This window comes from Lacerta agilis, chromosome 3 (assembly GCF_009819535.1).
Source record: "Lacerta agilis isolate rLacAgi1 chromosome 3, rLacAgi1.pri, whole genome shotgun sequence".
Taxonomy (NCBI): domain Eukaryota; kingdom Metazoa; phylum Chordata; class Lepidosauria; order Squamata; family Lacertidae; genus Lacerta; species Lacerta agilis.
This window is the reverse complement of record NC_046314.1, coordinates 63591249-63610418: the sequence shown is the minus strand read 5'-3', so window position 1 is coordinate 63610418 and position 19170 is coordinate 63591249. Positions and strand designations below refer to the sequence as shown.

The window sequence follows — 19170 nt, the reverse complement described above, 5'->3', positions numbered from 1 at the left end:
CTCCTTCCACCCCCAAAAAAGCCATACCTGGAGTGGCATGCAGTGTTGTTGTGGGGGCTGCAGTTGGAGGCAGCATCGACAGAATTTAAGAAATGCTTGCCACTCATGGAAGAGCAGTTTAGATTCAAGTCATACCATTTTGTAAAGCTGACTAGGAATATTTTATTTCAAAGACACTGGAAACAGTTCAGAGAAACGGAAGGACAGGTCATACACGGTGGTAGTGAAAGAAATGGGGGTACAAATGGCGAAGAAAAGCCCTTTTCCCCACTCTTGCACCTGCCACCCTTTCACAGTTTCCTATTTCCCACCTGTTCCCATGCTCCACCCTTTACCCAGCTCTCACCCATAGCCATTGGTGGTGGAGACAGAAAGAAAGTAAAGCACTGTATTTTCAATTTCTTACCCACACCAACAGAGCAGGACATAAATTGAAATATCCCTATAATCACTTACAAAAGATACAATCTATATCCAATGCTGAAATTGTATCAGCCATGAACAATGCATTTCATGCTACATTAACTCTGTGGAAATTAACTGATCCATATATAATTATACCTTGTGTGCTGTTTGTACTTCTAGAAAAGTCAGTGAAACTGAATTAAACATATAGGTAGTCTCAGACACACGGTGTATTTGTGTGTGTCTAGATTCTTTCTCTTACACACACACTAGATAAACAGACAGACTCTTCTGTTATTATCATTATTCTCTAAAATGCTGAATACAGTGGTACCTCAGATTACAGACACTTCAGGTTACAGACTCCGCTAACCCAGAAATAGTATCTCAGATTAAGAACTTTGCTTCAAGATGAGAACAGAAATCACATGCCGGTGGCGCGGCGGCGGCGGGAGGCCCCATTAGCTAAACTGGTACCTCAGGTTAAGAACAGTTTCAGGTTAAGAATGGACCTCCAGAACGAATTAAGTTCTTAACCTGAGGTACCACTGTATTCAGATATATTTCCAAATGGACTGAAATAAAATTAATTTAGAAAGAATTTCACATGGGAACAGTAAAGCAAGTTCACTGGGCAAACTCAAAATAACTTCTGTTGCCTGGGTAAAGCACATAAGGCATGCACAATTTATAAAGAATTGCTTCTGTAATTTAAATCTACCTATATTCTTCATATATTGTCCTTTTTTAACTAAACAAAGGCAGAATCCTGAATCCTTCAACCTGGAACATCAGTGGCTGCATTTCCCCCCTCCTTATAGATACTGTAATAAGGTGATAGAAGACGTAACGGTTATTAAGTACAGTACTATGATCCAGGGATCCCAATGAACACAAGTGGGTTTTAGGTGCACCTACTGTACACTTGCTCCCTTGGCCAGTAACGCAAGATGAGCGCCGCAACCCCAGAGTCGGACACGACTGGACCTAATGGTCAGGGGTCCCTTTACCTTTTTAAAACTCACTTACACATAGGCTGCTTTGTTCTTTTTGCTGACTCAGGTAATGCTATATACATCCTATGAGGAATCCCACTTCACATGTGGGAGTTCCCACATGCAATAGGGGAGTCCTGGATGTGTGAAGCTCCATCAGAGCTTTGGTTCAGTTCTATTAAGGAAATATATCTCTGTGAGATAATGTGCTTTGATTCACAAGGGATTTATTTTTGGGTAGACATTTTTTAGCAAGAACACGCTGTTAGACCCTTAGAAATTTTGCCTTGAATACCCTACTTTTTCTCTCATATCCAAATGGGCCAATGGCCAAAAGGCTGATTCAATCATGGTGCCTTAGGAATCCATCACTGCCCATGACATTCTACCACACAGTGCCTGCAAAGTTACCAGATAGCAGCATATATTAGTCCCTGCTCTGTCCCTGCTCACACTGTAGAGATGGTAGCATGGTTGAATGCTACCATTCAACCATGAAGCAGGTGAGATAATTCTTTTGCTACTTCCCATCCAGAAGCCCTTCATCAAAAGAAACATCACTGCATTGTGGGCGTGAAGAATGGAGCTGCTGTCCAGGTCCATCATTGGTAATTGGTTTTTTGGGACTCTTCCTTGGTCAATTGTGACAGGCAAATAGTTTGGAGATACGTATGCCTGACATTTTTTGAAAGGCAACATGCAGCAGTGATCTTCCTTTGTCCTATGAATCATCCAGTGACCTTTAAAGCTGACAACGAAATCTGACATTTTTTCTTTTGACTGCTATTTGTTTTCTGCAATTTGAACGCCTTTGCTGAACATTGTTTGTGCTGATAAAACCCAATAATTAATGTTTTGCATAAGAAAAAAATACTTCTGTATAGGATTTGCAGTGGCTGCCTGTTAATTACCTTCTGGGTGAAAAACAGCTATCCTTTGAGGTTCAAAATCTAGAGCGGCTTAAAGCCAGATCTTTTTGCAAGTAAGGTTACCCCTTCAATATTTTGCCTTGATGTTAATACATTTGTTTGAGTTTAGTGAGTCCACACTTTTACTGCTTTACCAGAGTCTACATATGATTTGTTTATATTCATTTTTTTTGTCTCCTCCTGTAGTATTCGCTTTAAGTCGTCCGTGGCCAAAAAAGAAGCAACTAATAAATTTAATAACAATAATAATATTGCTTGCTAAAGTCCCCTGGAGATACTTGTTGGCCATCTATTATGACTCACATAGCATCGAGATGCTGTGGACTAAGGCTCCCTTCTCCCCTAACCATTATTTTTTTAAAAAATATTTTTATTCATTTTACAAGATATAAAACATAAAACACAAATACAAGAACAACAAACAAAACACAAACAATTCTTATATCAAAATCACATTTACCCTTTAACATCTTAGGGTGACTTCCCCCGACCTCCCCTTCCTGGGTTTCATTTCAATTCTTCTTTATGCAGTTTCATAATTGATCATAAATTCATTAACATATTTAAATACCTATTTTATTATCCAATATAATTTATTTTAATCATTTATTAAAATACCAATTACCATATTTTATACCAGAAACCTCATAACCGATTTCACTTGTTCGTCTTTCGTATGCCACTCCAACAATAAATTGTACATTCTGGAAAGATTCTTGCAGAGTCCAGCAATTCTGTCTCCAGTCTGGATTTTTCTATCTAAAAACCTGAGTTTTTACTGTCCATTTTAAACATCTCGTTGATCTGATGGTACTGTAGCCAATCAGTCAACTTATCTTTAAATTGATCATATGGTTTTAACTTACATTTATTATCTTCTTCCCTCAATACATCACTATACTTCAACCAGTTAGTTTCCATGTTTAACCTTTTCCGTGCCTTGGCTTCCAAAAGCAAGATCCACCTGGGTGTCTTACTTGCTAAGAGATCTTTGTATCTAATCCATACCTTAAACAATGCTTTTCTGATTATATGGTTTTTAAAACCTCTGTGGGCCTTTACCTTGTCGTACCATAAGTATGCATGCCCATCTCCCCTAACCATTAACCACGCTGCCTGTGGCTAACTGAAAGTCACCATTTGGATCCCCCTTGCTCCAAAGTCATTTCATGCAACGTGTGCCAACAAATTCAAGTACTCTTGACAGGGAGACGCAACGAAATCTTGCCAGGAGAAGCAAACATTGGTACTTACCGTGTTAAGTTCCTTCTCCAGCTGAGGGGCCCCTGATAGGCCTGTGGCAAGTGGGGTGGGGCTGGGGCCTGCGGGTAGGCCCAGAGCCTGTGCCAGGCTAGGCAAACAGGAACCGCTGGAGCAGGCCTTTGCAGGTCCCTCACAACCTCTGTGGCTTGGGGACACGCTGCTGCTGCTGCTGGATTCAGGGAGACCCCGGGTCCCCCTGCAGAGAGATCCATCTCTCTCAAGCAACTCTACGGAAAGGCCCTTCTGCTGCACTGAAGCCCTTTCCCGAGGCACCCCACCCCACACAAAAGGCCTTCCAAGGCTGTAGGCCCGGTGGGGGGTGGGAAGGCCACGAAATGGACGTCAGGTGGAGGGAAAGGAGAGAGTGGAAACCCGGCAGGAGTTGCGGAAGGGAGCAGAAAGAGGAGCCAGGAAGAGACAAAGGAAGAAGAAAGTCCGTTCCAAAATATCTTTCCCGCCTTTTCTCTTTTGCCTAGAGCAGCTGGCAAAGCCACCTGCAGTGGGGCTGTTAGGAAGTGGAACTGGAAATGGGGTTGTCTCTGCCCCACGTGTATTCTATCAAAAGATTTTACTACCTGCCAGTGGGGAGATGGGCAGAGGCAACCCAAACAGGATCCCCGCCCTTCCTCCTACAGGGGTGTTGCATTCACTTCACTTTTTAAGGTGCACACTTTAAAGCTTGTAATCTGTGAAGCCCAGTAATGTCCACAATCCTCCCAAGCCAGGATTGAACACCTGAAAACTATTTTATACCAATCTGGAACACTGATGCCAATATTGAGCCTATGAAACCAGTATACTTCCTCCTTCAGAGGTTCACTTGGATCATGCTAGGAGCCAAGGGTCATCATGCAGCCTTAGTGGGCTTGGCTAAATGTATACCCCGGCCTATAGCTCCCTTGTTGCCTCTTAGGGCAAAATTGCTGGAAGAAGGCTCCTATCTTAAATTGAGCCAGACCATTTGTCCATACAGCACAGTGACATCTAGGTGTGAACTATTTTTTTTTAGTTATTAATTCCAAGTGTTTATTTAATAGTTTCACTTAATTTCATACTCATTTGCTACAATTACATTTGTTTCATGACTGATGCAGAACTAGCTTATTCTTTTCTTCAACTTCCATTTGTATTGGCTTCCATTTATTTCAGTGCATGATCCAGACAGTCTTCTGCTGCCTGTAACTTTAGTGGTCTCTCAGTTAGATTGGCTATAAAATGGGGGGGGGGCTTTTTACATTTCAAAAGGTGCACAGGCATAACCTAACTGTTCTCTTCCTCTCCCCCTGTAAGGTTGCTCCAGTCATACTTCAATTGGAATGGGTGAAACAAATTTTAAAAAGAGCAAATGTATTTTCATTTTGAACTAATTCATTTGATCCCCATTTGTTTTTATAACTAAAATTGAGCTCACTTGTTTCATTACTGGTATTCATTTTGAAAACAAATATGCACTGCTATGGCATATTCCAACTGGTCCTTTCAGCTCTGCTTCCAAAAGAGATGCAGCAGATTGAATGTAGGACCCTTTTCAAGAAAAGTATGTGCTCACCTACTGAGCTATGGGGCAGGGGGTGATGTGTGAAGAATTGGTTCTAAATTTTCTGATCTGATTACGTCTTTATTAATGCTGGAAGCTAAAACTGCACATTTAACATAGAACCACTTAATATAGTGGAACTTACTTCTGAGTAAACAGGCCAAGAACTGAGTTACAATCAGGGCCATCTTACGGATATCTGGCGCCGTCATTCAAAGATCCCTCCAGCACCACCCCCGTTCAAAGATCCCTCCCCCCCCCGGTTTTTACAGCGCTGCCGGCAGCTTGGCAGGGCTGGAGGAGGCAGGCAGCGGCTGGAGGGCAGATCCTCCAGCAGGGAAGAGGCGGAGGCTCCAGGCATGGCACTGCTTTGGCGCAGCGGGCGAGGGCAGTGAGCTGGTGCCAGGAGGTGCCACGTCTAGCCCCCGCCTCTTCCCAGGTGCCCTCCAGAACTTGGTGCGATCTTGGAGCCCTGGCGCCCTGCGCCACTTGCCTCTATGGACAAGACGCCCCTGGTTACAATGCATTTAGACTGCAATCTTAAACCAACTTACCAGGGTGTAAGTAAGCACCACTGAATTAGATAGAGCTTACTTCTGAGTAGACATGGTTGTTGTTGTTCAGTCGTTCAGTCGTGTCCGACTCTTCGTGACCCCATGGACCAGAGCACGCCAGGCACCCCTATCCTCCACTGCCTCCCGCAGTTTGGCCAAACTCATGCCAGTCGCTTCGAGAACACTGTCCTACCATCTCATCCTCTGTCGTCCCCTTCTCCTTGTGCCCTCCATCTTTCCCAACATCAGGGTCTTTTCCAGGGAGTCTTCTCTTCTCATGAGGTGGCCAAAGTATTGGAGCCTCAACTTCAGGATTCATGGTTAGGCTTATGCTATTAAATTATCTAATCAATTTCAAGTTGATGCCAAGCTGTCTTCCCCAACCCCAATAGGTCTAAATATTGCATGCTCCAATATAATGCCCTCCTTGGGACTGTGGGCATCATTTAAATGTTCACAAATTGCTTGTGGTTTTATAGGATTCCTTATATTTCTACATGGAAATATAAGGATCACTGCCTTCTATATGGATCACTGCCTTGTCGCGGCGAAGGGGCTTGAATTACTCAGGGAAGCTATGGGCAGGTCAAGATGGACAGGTCATAGTGGAGAGTTTGGACCAAACGTGATCCACCTGGAGGAGGAACTGGCAACCCACTCCAGTATCCCTGCCAAGAAAACTCCATGGACAAAGACAACAGGCATATAAAAGATATGACGCTGGAAGATGAGCCCCTCAGGTCGGAAGGCGTCCAACTTGCTACTGGGGAAGAGCGGAGGACAAGTACAAGTAGATCCAGAGCTGATGAAGCGGCTGGGCCAAAGCCGAAAGGACGCTCAGCTACGGATATGCCTGGAAGCGAAAGGAAAGTCCAATGCTGTAAAGAAAAGTATTGCATAGGAACCTGGAATGTAAGAACCATGAACCTTGGTAAGCTGGATGTGGTAAAAAATGAGATGGCAAGAATAAACATTGACATCCTAGGCATCAGTGAACTAAAATGGACAGGAATGGGTGAATTCAGTTCGGATGACTATCATATCTACTACTGTGGGCAGGAATCCCGTAAAAGAAATGGAGTGGCCCTCATAGTCAACAAAAGAGTGGCGAAAGCTGTACTGGGATGCAATTTCAAAAATGATAGAATGATCTCGATACGAATCCAAGGCAGACCTTTTAACATCACAGTAATCCAAATTTATGCACCAACTACCAGTGCTGAAGAAACTGAAATTGATCAATTCTATGAAGACTTACAACACCTTATAGAAATGACACCAAAGAAGGATGTTCTCCTCATTATAGGGGATTGGAATGCTAAAGTAGGGAGTCAAGAGATAAAAGGAACAACTGGCAAGTTTGGCCTTGGAGATCAAAATGAAGCAGGGCAAAGGCTAATAGAGTTCTGTCAAGAGAACAAGCTGGTCATCACAAACACTCTTTTCCAACAACACAAGAGACGACTCTACACATGGACATCACCAGATGGGCAACATCGAAATCAGATTGATTATATTCTCTGCAGCCAAAGATGGAGAAGCTCTATACACTCAGCGAAAACAAGACCTGGAGCTGACTGTGGCTCAGATCATCAGCTTCTTATAGCAAAATTCCAGCTTAAACTGAAGAAAGTAGGAAAAAGCACTGGGCCAGTAAGATATAATCTAAATCAAATTCCTTATGAATACACAGTTGAAGTGAAGAACAGGTTTAAGGATTTAGATTTGGTGGATAGAGTGCCTGAAGAACTGTGGATGGAGGCTCGTAACATTATACAGGAGACAGCAACGAAAACCATCCCAATGAAAAAGAAATGCAAGAAAGCAAAGTGGCTGTCCAATGAGGCCTTACAAATAGCGGAGGAGAGAAGGCAAGCAAAATGCGAGGGAGACCGTGAAAGATACAGGAAATTGAATGCAGATTTCCAAAGAATAGCAAGGAGAGACAAGAGGGCCTTTCTAAACGAGCAATGCAAAGAAATAGAGGAAAATAACAGAATGGGAAAAACCAGAGATTTGTTCAAGAAAATTGGAGATATGAAAGGAACATTTCGTACAAAGATTACCACAATTAAGGACAAAAGTGGAAAGGACCTAACAGAAGCAGAAGATATCAAGAAGAGGTGGCAAGAATACACAGAGGAATTATACCAGAAAGATATGGAGGTGTCATACACCCCAGGTAATGTGGTTGCTGACCTTGAGCCAGACATCCTGGAGAGTGAAGTCAAATGGGCCTTAGAAAGCCTCGCTAACAACAAGGCCAGTGGAAGTGATGATATTCCAGCTGAACTATTAAAAATTTTAAAAGATGATGCTGTTAAGGTGCTACACTCAATATGCCAGCAAATTTGGAAAACTCAGCAGTGGCCAGAGGATTGGAGAAGATCAGTCTACATCCCAATCCCAAAGAAGGGCAGTGCCAAAGAATGCTCCAACTACCGCACAATTGCACTCATTTCACACGCTAGCAAGGTTATGCTTAAAATTCTACAAGGCAGGCTTAAGCAGTATGTGGACCGAGAACTCCCAGAAGTGCAAGCTGGATTTCGAAGGGGCAGAGGAACCAGAGACCAAATTGCAAACATGCGATGGATTATGGAGAAAGCTAGAGAGTTCCAGAAAAACATCTACTTCTGCTTCATTGACTACGCAAAAGCATTTGACTGTGTCGACCACAGCAAACTATGGCAAGTTCTTAAAGAAATGGGAGTGCCGGATCACCTCATTTGTCTCCTGAGAAATCTCTATGTGGGACAAGAAGCTACAGTTAGAACTGGATATGGAACAACTGATTGGTTCAAAATTGGGAAAGGAGTACGACAAGGCTGTATATTGTCTCCCTGCTTATTTAACTTATATGCAGAATTCATCATGCGAAAGGCTGGACTGGATGAATCCCAAACCGGAATTAAGATTGCCGGAAAAAATATCAACAACCTCAGATATGCTGATGATACTACCTTGATGGCAGAAAGTGAGGAGGAATTAAAGAACCTTTTAATGAGGGTGAAAGAGGAGAGCGCAAAATATGGTCTGAAGCTCAACATCAAAAAAACTAAGATCATGGCCACTGGTCCCATCACCTCCTGGCAAATAGAAGGGGAAGAAATGGAGGCAGTGAGAGATTTCACATTTTTGGGTTCCATGATCACTGCAGATGGTGACAGCAGTCACGAAATTAGAAGACGCCTGCTTCTTGGGAGAAAAGCAATGACAAACCTAGACAGCATCTTAAAAAGCAGAGACATCACCTTGCCGACAAAGGTCCGTATAGTTAAAGCTATGGTTTTCCCAGTAGTAATGTACGGAAGTGAGAGCTGGACCATCAAGAAGGCTGATCGCCGAAGAATTGATGCTTTTGAATTATGGTGCTGGAGGAGACTCTTGAGAGTCCCATGGACTGCAAGAAGATCAAACCTATCCATTCTCAAAGAAATCAGCCCTGAGTGCTCACTAGAAGGACAGATCCTGAAGTTGAGGCTCCAGTACTTTGGCCACCTCATGAGAAGAGAAGACTCCCTGGAAAAGACCCTGATGTTGGGAAAGATGGAGGGCACAAGGAGAAGGGGACGACAGAGGATGAGATGGTTGGACAGTGTTCTTGAAGCTACTAACATGAGTTTGGCCAAACTGCGGGAGGCAGTGAAGGATAGGCGTGCCTGGCGTGCTCTGGTCCATGGGGTCACGAAGAGTCGGACACGACTGAACGACTGAACAACAACAACATATTTCTACAAGCATAAATTTGACAAATGTTTCTCAGCACAAAGTAGACTCAAAACAGATCTATTTTATATGCACACAAACTGTATACATGGCTACTATAATTTTTACTAGCTGAATATTTGTTGCATATTGTAATGCCAGCCAATTGAAATGAGGTTAAATAAAAGACAAGCAGAGGCAGCAGTAAACCTCCAAAGATTTATTTTAACACACTGATCAGAACAGTTGTTTAAAAGCAAACAGTAAAACAGAAAGTTTCTACTGTAAATCTATAGCAATGGCATTTCTGTCAATTCAAATAGTGATTACTAGACACTACAGTCCAAAGCTTAACCAAATTAAAATAGATTCCGGGTGCTTGCAGAGGGTACTTATTGTGGTGATCAATTTCCTTATTCATGGAAGTTTTCTTGCAGCAGTCACATTATGTCATCAAATGGCAATCTTTTTCTTTTGTCTTTTAATCTCAATTTAAGGGAATATCCAGTTAAGTTAAAAAAACAACAACCACCTGTTGTTATGATGTTTCATATATATTTTCTGAAACAACCTAAGCAAATACAACAAGCCCCTTTCCCCCCTCCTCCCCCAAGAGCATGAAGCAAGTATTTATAGGAATAGTTTGCAAAGAATCACCATGTACTTTAACCTATAAATGCTCTCTGCACTGTCTGGCGGAGTTATTCCAGGTCCTCGCCTATTTGCACATGCGAAATGAAGCCTTGTGAAATGTGTCCCTTGATTTTTGTATTCTCTGAACTGTCATTTCTGCTTTCAGCTTTTCTGTTAGGACAATTTGCCATATTCCGTTGAACTATTCTTCAATCTATTCTTCCAGTTCCTAGAAGCTGTCATATGGGCTGCTGTCAACAAGTACACGGTAAGATTTTTATGACACAAATCCTTAGCCTCTCACTCAACAAGTTGACAGTAAGGTCATGGGGTGGGGGTCACTCTCCTTTGTTGGGTGATATACAATCCTGAAAATCTCTGCCCAGGAAACCTGAATTTTTCTACATCACCATGCCATTTGTGATACTTCAACAATCCATATGTCATATTAACCCACCACCTAGAAGCATCCTCAGTAGCTGGAAACTAATTGCTATACATTTATGATGATAAACTATATATGTCATAGCTGTAGCATGAATTTTTTAGGTCTCAATTCTGACAAAGACCAGTTGATTCATTCTGTATTCTCTCTTCCAAACCCACAAATTATTGTATAAGATTTACTTTTATGGTGCTTTACTTTCTAAATATAGTTTCTATTTTTGCAGAAGCTCTTAGTATACCTAAAATAAGACAGCTATGTGTGATATTATCAAAAACAACATTTTAGATTTAAATAATATAAATTTGCCCTGTAAAATTTCCTCGTTAAAAAATATTAAGTTTTGCTTTCAGCAGACACTACAGTAATTGCATAGTTCAATAACCCCTCTGAACTTTGCTCACGTTGGACTTATTTTTATTTGCTTTGACTAAACGAGCACAGAAGAGCATACTTTTTCCATAAGCAAAGCAAATATTGTCAATATTAAAACTTCTTTATTCCTATGAGAGTTGTAGCCACAGATTATTACGTATTTGAGTTACAATGCATGAATACAAAATCTTTCCCAACTGCACCTATTTATGGATCCATACAAACAGATTTGTTCTTTTTATCATTACCAAATAATTAGGGTTGATCTCCCACCCCCTGCTTCTCTTCTGCCCTCTGCAGGTTTGTATTTCAAGCATGTGCAATCCTACGAACATTTAATTGGAAGAAGCAGGTATCTCAGTGGACTTACTCCCAGGTAATTGTGTACTGCATAGGATTGAAACAAAAGGCACATTAGCTAGGCAGCAGGTTCAATGAAATCAACAGATTTACTTCTGAGTATAGTCAAGAGTGTGTGCTACACAGCTGAAAGGATATTTATTTAAAAGGTTTATAGATCACCTTTCTACAAATGTTCTCCAATGCAACTCACAGAGCACTTTCAGTTTCCATTGATTAAATTACAGCCAGGTGTCTCTGTGTGTTTTTATGAAAAAGAAAGAAAGAACTGGGAGCTTGAGTTATGAAAGTTTTGAAAAGCTATTAAATATATACTTAGCAGCTGGTATCCGATCTACTCACAGACAGCAGAACAGAAAAGGCAATTTCTGACAATCCCTCTCCCTACAGTACCCACTTCCCCCAAATCTGCCCAACCCTCTGGGGTAGATTCAGAGGGGACATGAGGAGCTGCATCAAAGATGAGAGGAATCACAAAATTATTATCATACAGAGTGACCACAGTTGTTTTTGTGCCAAAACTGGCCCGAAACCCAGACTGAAATCAATCTAGAAAATTAGTTTCCTTCAAGAGCGCCCAGATATGGTTCCAGATTCATTAACCCAGAACAAATACAGGTAATGCCCCGTTTCAATTTTCACCATGACTACCTCAGATTTTTAACTCCTAAATTTTATGCATGTCTACTCAGACATAAGTCCCACTGGATATGATGGGGTTATTATCAAATACAGATTTATTCATTTTCAGTACTGCAGACCAATACAGCTGCTGTTCTGGAAAGCAAGTGAAAGTAACTCCTTTCTGACTTTACTGTGCTGTATGCACACAAACTGGAGGGGTAAGAAAGGGGAAAGCAGAAATGGGAAGAAAGAAATTCTAATGGGATGGCAGAATTGGGCAGCTTCAGAAAGCAGCAGGGGTTGCATAAAGTGGGGCTGGGATTGTAACTTGCACATCTGTGTCCATCTGTGAACAGTGCAACAGAATGTTCTTTTGCAGCTTTTCTTGTAAGCATCAATAGTTGAATGAGGTGGAGCTCTTGGATTCATCTTTTTTTGTTCTATTTTTTGTCCAAGGAATTCTACAGCTGCAACTAATCTGTCATGTTATTCTCATTTGCTCTCAATTTTAAAAACTGGTAACCTGTCGTAAGAAATATAAATGATTGATATGTAAGAGGGGAATCAAAAATCCTGTTGAAGAGCTCTCTCTTTTTTAAAAAAAATCTTTGGCACAGTTTTTAGGATGTTGTTCATCTGTTAACTAAAGACAGTTGTAATGTGCCAGCTTGAGTAGAAAAAAAACCAAAAGTACTGTAGTGGAGAACAGCTATAAAAAAAAGACTGGAAAGAATGCAAACTGGGATGCTTTGGTGTGAAAGTGCTGAACTGATTATTGTGTCCAGCCAAAGGAACATTAATGATTTGTGGAATACTCTTTTCTTTCATTTTGCAAAACAAGTGCATTGACACATAAACTAGGATCCCAAGGAGGATTCATGGAACACGGTTGGTGGAAGGGAACTTCTATGGCTCCTAAAATAAGGGGACCCTCTGTGGTGGGGTGTGCTGGGGCAGATGATCTGATCAAAATTGGTCTCAGGCAGCGTCCATGAGCAAGATCCCACTAATGGATGACAACAGTAATAATGTTCTTTCCATTTTTGATATCCAGTGCATAGCATAAGATGTTCAGCTGTAACAGAATGCTGTTTATTAAGATGCTTCATGGGTATTGAACATCATGGGTATTGATCTTCTGAAACCTATTACAGACATTTACATTTTTTTTTTAAAGCACTCTCACTGTAGGCCCTCTATAATTTTATCACCAACATTCTGTGTCAAATCCTGGAACATTTATACTAGCAAAGAGAAAAGGACCACCAGGGCAGGAATTCTACTCAGTCCTCGTTACTGTTGCAAAGGGAACGTGTTCAGTGGAGAAGCTGCAATGACCCATCTTTCCTCACCGACATATCTTTGAAGCAGACACAGGGAACAAAGTGATGCGGATGGGAATGGATCAGCCCCTCTAGACGAGTAATTATTTCATAGTCGGGAAGAGCAATGGTGGCAATATTGAGACCCAGCATTCGGGAGACGACTTCTCTGAAGTCCGCCAGCTGTAAAAACAAAAGGGGAGGGAGAGAGAGAGACATTAAATTATATATCATGTCTCCTCCTCCCATACCAATTTGTCCATGCCCTAAGTATCTGAAGCTCTTCAATTCTCATGCCATCTATGTTAAGGTGGGTGGTGGGCTGGCAGAGAGCCTTTGGGGTGAGGACACCCTGCCAAGGAATCCAGGGAGTGTTCCTGGGGTGTCTGTTGTTATTTTGGTGCTTGTTTGCTGCCCTTTTAAGATGCTTGGAGTTTTATACCAATTTAAGTTTGAATGTTTATGCTGCTGTTTAAGTTTGAATGTTTATTGCTATTGCTTTGTCAGTCTGAAAAGTCTTTTGTTTTCAATATTAATCCTAACAAAAAAAAGAACACATTGCATAACGAAAATGTAAATATAACCAAGAGCATATTACAAAATTATAAGAATGTAAATAAATTCTATGGATATATATTGTCCTCAGCCTCATCATTGCAAAATATAATACGTAAGTGCTGGACAAAGTTCTATAAATTTAGTTGTTTGTTGTCTTTTTTCTCTTATATAACATGTAAAATTGATTACTATTATTATGGTCCAAATCCTCTCAAGCCAAGCTAAAAATGATGCTTTCCACACTTTGTCTTTGGTCATTTTTTAAAAGATTTAAACCTATTTCCAGGTATAACTCTGGGACCGTACCTTGTAGATAATTCAGTAACAATATTTTTGAGTAATTTAATAAAAAAATATCCAGTCTTTTCTAAAATAGTAATTTTGAATGGTAAACCAACATGTGTGAATTACTGCACAGCTCATGTGTGTGTGTGTGTGTGTGTGTGTGTGTGTACAATTTGTACACTGACTATTACATCTCCAGCACTTGTCATCACAGTATATCCTAGAAAGTGCCGCAGAGTTCTATCCTGGGCCCACAGTTGCTCAACGTCTTTATAAATGGCTTGGATGAAGGAATTGAGCAGAGGTTCATCAAATTTACACATGACACCAAGCTGGAAAGGTAACTAAAGTTGCAGAAGACAGAACTGGGATTCAAGATGACCTTAACAGATTGGAGAACTGGGCCAAAATTATCAAAACCAATTTTAACAGGGACAAATATAAGCTTCTGCACTTAGGCAGGAATAATCAGCTGCATAATTCTATGATTCTATGCTGGGAACATGCAATATCTCTGCAACAAGAGTGCTACTGTAAAGTTGTTCTCTTCCTGTGGCTTTATGCTGAGCTCCAAATTGTTTTGTTCTGTCTGTGCTAGGAGAAAGGTTTTATATTGCTATTTTTGTTGGGGGGGGGGTTGTTTTAGTTATTATATTTTGCATTTCTAATGTTGTATAATGCTCACTTTTGCAGAGAATTTTATAGATGAGTAGCCATAGAAATTTTAATGAAAACAATGATTCTCATCATAAAAAGAGAGCTTACAATAATTTATAAAATACACAGAATGCAAACTATGAAACAAAATTATTGCCTTTCTAGTATAAAATCATACCAAGAAACGAACCCAATGTCACTAAAAAGCTTTACGTGTCCTTTAAAAAAACACCAAACTGGGGTGTTAAAATTTGGCAGGGACTCTTTGCAAGGATGGGGAATCTTTTCTCTGTTGATGGTTGTACTCCCTTGGGTGGGAGTATTTATTGGAAGATGCTTCATGCGGATGGTGAGTGAGATCAAAGCCAGAAGTGGGTAGAGCCAGAGCCAATGAAAAAAGAAAAAGATGGATGGATGGATAAATATTCAGCTTAGGTTTCCTTTCCTGCTCAATTTCAGAAAAAAAGCAAGAAGCAATTGTATTCTGCAAAATATCCAAACTTGAAAGTTCAATAACTTTTAGTCAAAACGGTTGAGGAAGAATCCAAAGTTCTGTTTATTTTATGCTGCAACCACACATTAAATATTACACACTTCATTGCATGACTTGAATCAATGTCAAAATATATTCTTTGTGATTCATTGTGTCCAAAAAGGTCTTTTTCCAAATGCTTACAATTGTTTGTGCTCTTTAATCTGGTGTTATTAGAATAGGTGGCATTTGATGCAACAGATTGCATTATCCTTGTTTTGAGAATAACGACAAGCTGTCAGAAATCTGCCCAAGAGAAGTGCTATTATCAAATGCAATGCTTTCTATAAATCAACTACTTTTATTCATGGAAAAGGGCAACCACTTGAGTGCTGTGCTATACTGTGTGGGCAGTTTAATCTCAAAGCTTTTGTATAAAATGCAGAAGCCACTCTGGCTATGAAGGTGTAAGGAACAGGGGCGTCGCAGGGTGGGGGCGGGGGGGCGGTCCGCCCCTAGGTCAAGGGGAGGTGGGGTGACACTTTGGCCGGCCCCTCTCACCCCGCCCCGCCGAAAGGAAGCAGAACAGGCGCATTGAAGCGCTTGCTCTGCTTCTTTTTGCCCTTTCCTCCGCCTTTTTTGGGCGGGGGGGGGGCCGACCAGTGAAGGGGTGTGTCGAACCTGTCACCCCTTCCTCGCTGGCCACCACCCCCCGCCGAAAAAACCGCTGGGGGGCGGGGAAAGGAAGCAGAACAGGCGCATTGAAGCGCTTGCTCTGCTTCTTTTTGCCCTTTCCTCCGCTTTTTTTCGGCGGGGGGGCCAACCAGCGAAGAGGGGGTGTCACGCTTGCCACCCCCTCCTAGCTGGCCAGCACCCCCCGCCGAAAAAAAGCCTTGGAAAGGGGGAAATTCCCCCTTTCTGCATACACGTGCATCGTGACGTCATGATGACGTCGCGACCCACGCGTCATGCCCCTCCCCCAGGGGGGTGCCTCTGCGCTGCCGCCGCCCCCAGCAGCACTGAGGCTAGCTACGCCACTGGTAAGGAAGGTCCGTTCAATGTTTTGTGGGCCCTGGGAAGAGGCTTCTTCAAAGCAGAAGAGGCTACCCTATAACGGCTTCAATTGTCATTGGAATCCAACTCCCATCAGCCCCACAAAGCATAGTCACTGGTAAGGACTGAAGGGAGCTGTAGTCCAACAAGCTCTGGTGGGCTTGGAGGGAAGAAAGGTGAGGTGCTTACACCTACTCTGTGACAATTTGATGTGGAATGAAAGAATCTATTCTAGACCTAAATTGTGGAGAGCAACATTAGCTGGGGAAATAAACAGCTCTGGCTGAAGAACAGGAAGAAGTGAATGCTTATTTGTTTCACATGGAACCAACACAGCCAATACACTGATCACTATGATGCCTGATTGCCAACTAGTCCCCTGAAAGGTCTACTGAAAAATCCTACTTACACATAAACCCCTAAGGAGTAGTCAGTGCTTTTATATTTGTAGCCAGTGCCATCAGTATAATGCCAATATACTGACTCGATGAAGTTTGGAAGTAGGATGGTAATTATGTATTTTATATACAGAAGCCTTAAGACATATTATACAGCATCCACCCAACAAATTTGTGATTTACACAGCTCAGGATGCTTTTGAGTGTGAGAGATAGGGCAAAAAGAGTTAATAAACAAAGATGGGATGGCAAATTCTTATTGGCACTGGCTACATTGAAATGGGTGAGACGCAAGTGCCGCTGTAGTCTAAACCACTGAACCTAGGGCTTGCCGATCGGAAGGTCGGCGGTTTGAATCCCCGCAATGGGGTGAGCTCCCGTTGCTCGGTCCCTGCTCCTGCCAACCTAGCAGTTCAGAAGCATGTCAAGGTTGAAGTAGATAAATAGGTACCACTCCAGCAGGAAGGTAAACGGTGTTTCCGTGTGCTGCTCTGGTTTCGCCAGAAGCGGCTTAATCATGCTGGCCACATGACCAGGAAAAACTGTCTGCAGACAAACATCGGCTCCCTCGGCCAGTAAAGCAAGATGAGTGCCGCAACCCCAGAGTCGTTCGCGACTGGACTTAACTGTCAGGGGTCCTTTACCTTTACCTTGAAATGGCATAAATTATACACTAGAAAAAAAGAAGTCTTCTTTTACTTATGGAGTTTAACTTTTTGCAAACTAAAGAGTATTTTTAAACTCACACCAATAAAAAGGAATATGACATTCTAAGCACCCCCCCCCCGAAATTGCTTCAGATACCAAGTTGCTAAATGCCAAGAGCTGCTTGTCAGTCATATTGTTACATACCTGTTTCTCTCTTTTCATCACTGCCTGTAGAGTAGATTTAAGTGTTCCCAGTTCACTGGTAACAGATTCCAGTCTGCTTCTGGCCTTCTCTTTATCGTCCTTTGCTTCACGCTCTACATCATGCAACTCTGATTTGACAGAGGTCAGCTGCTTCTCAGCCTTTGCCTTCATCCTTTCCAGTTTCTCTTGGGACTTGCTTAGATCTTCTATGGTTCTGTCCTGCTCCAGTGTCCTGATCTGTGAAAAAATTCCAGAGTTGCCTCAGGAGGGGTGTAAACAGTAGGCTATCTAGTGCAAGGGGGTATAAGGTTAAACTACGTACATAAGATGTGAGATCCCTGCTGAGATCTCTTGAGGTTTACATTTTTATGTAAAAGCAGCCAGTTTTGATTGCTGGGGTGCAGAGGATGGTGTGGTTAACCTTCTGCATGCCCTCATGCTGTTTTATTGATCTATATCCTGCTACCCCAAATAGCTATTTGCCTTGCTGAATAAGGCATTGTATATCTCCACCCCCCCTCAAATAAATTGCAGCTTTGGCTGGGTTGGGGTGGTTAGATTAGAAAATGGTGTAAAGGGAAAGATAAACTCCACTCCCCTTAATGTGGGGCTGAAAATGCATGCTTTTGAGTTGTAAAAAAAAGGGGGGAGGACTAATCTTTCTGTCATCAGATTGGTAGCAGCTGGAAGAGCAGCACAGGGAGAATATTTTAATATGATAAAAAGTAACTAAAATATTTATTTATTACTAATCAGATGCCAAGAGGGGGAGAGGGGGAGAAGCCAGCAATTAATCCAGGGAACTTTTACACAGGGTGTGTACTCTACTGCAAAGGCCCTTGCCTACATTTACCCAGAAACAAGTGGTGCTGAGTAGACTTGCATAAAAAGGTAAAGGGACCCATGACCATTAGGTCCAGTCGTGTCCAACTCTGGGGTTGCGGCGCTCATCTCACTTTACTGGCCGGGGGAGCCGGCGTACAGCTTCCGGGTCATGTGGCCAGCATGACTAAGCCGCTTCTGGCGAACCAGAGCAGTGCACAGAAACGCCATTTACCTTCCCACTGGAGCGGTACCTATTTATCTACTTGCACTTTGACGTGCTTTCGAACTGCTAGGTAGGCAGGAGCAGGGACCGAGCAACGGGAGCTCATCCCGCCACGGGGATTTGAACCGCCGACCTTCTGATCAGCAAGCCCTAGGCTCTGTGGTTTAACCACAGTGCCACCCGTGTTGCATAGGCTTGTGTTATTAGCTACTAAGACATTAAGCAGAAGTCCAAGATTCTGAAGAACACAAATTTCTCAGCATTTCTAAATTGTTCCATTTTGCCAAGTACTCAGCATGAGCTGGACAGTTTTGGATATACATATGTAAAATTTAAACTATCCACTGGCATTTGTACACCTTTTGAGCATGGCTTAAAAGAGATATATATCGTATTCCCCACCTTCAGTTCATTGGTGTCAGCCAGTTTAGCTTTCAGGTCTGTGTTTGTTTCTCTTGCTAAGACAAGTTCATTCTGTAATCTGTCCACCTTTTTTTGTAGCTTTCTAACCATCAGGTTGGCATCATCTCTTTCCACAGCCAGCGCTGTGCGCACTTGCTTCTCTTCTTCTAGCTGTGCTATCTTCTGACGCAAAAGTTTCATGTGTAGCTCTTTGCTGTCAAGCTGCTCTTTTTGAGTTCTCAACTACATTGAAAAGTTAAAAAGCAGTGGGCACACATACACACACCACAAAATC

At 42.1% G+C, this 19170-nt stretch overlaps 1 protein-coding gene across 11 annotated transcripts in view; it reads right to left on the bottom strand.

Annotated features, from left to right (window-relative positions):
* Nucleotides 1-12947: 12947 nt before the first annotated feature.
* The window catches only part of LOC117043861 (damage-control phosphatase ARMT1-like), a 64902-nt gene continuing 58679 nt past the window's right edge, over nt 12948-19170 (bottom strand). For 6 of the 11 annotated variants that reach the window (XM_033143999.1, XM_033144000.1, XM_033144003.1 and 3 more), the window contains 3 exons: nt 18876-19118; nt 17426-17662; nt 12949-13333 (listed from right to left, as the gene is read on the bottom strand). In XM_033143999.1, coding sequence (XP_032999890.1) covers nt 13145-13333; nt 17426-17662; nt 18876-19118 — 669 coding nt within the window. In that variant the 3' untranslated portion in view covers nt 12949-13144. Of the gene's footprint in view, nt 13334-17425; nt 17663-18875; nt 19119-19170 lie in introns of all 11 variants that reach the window. The other 5 variants (XM_033144005.1, XM_033143997.1, XM_033144002.1 and 2 more) reach the window with 1 other exon arrangement.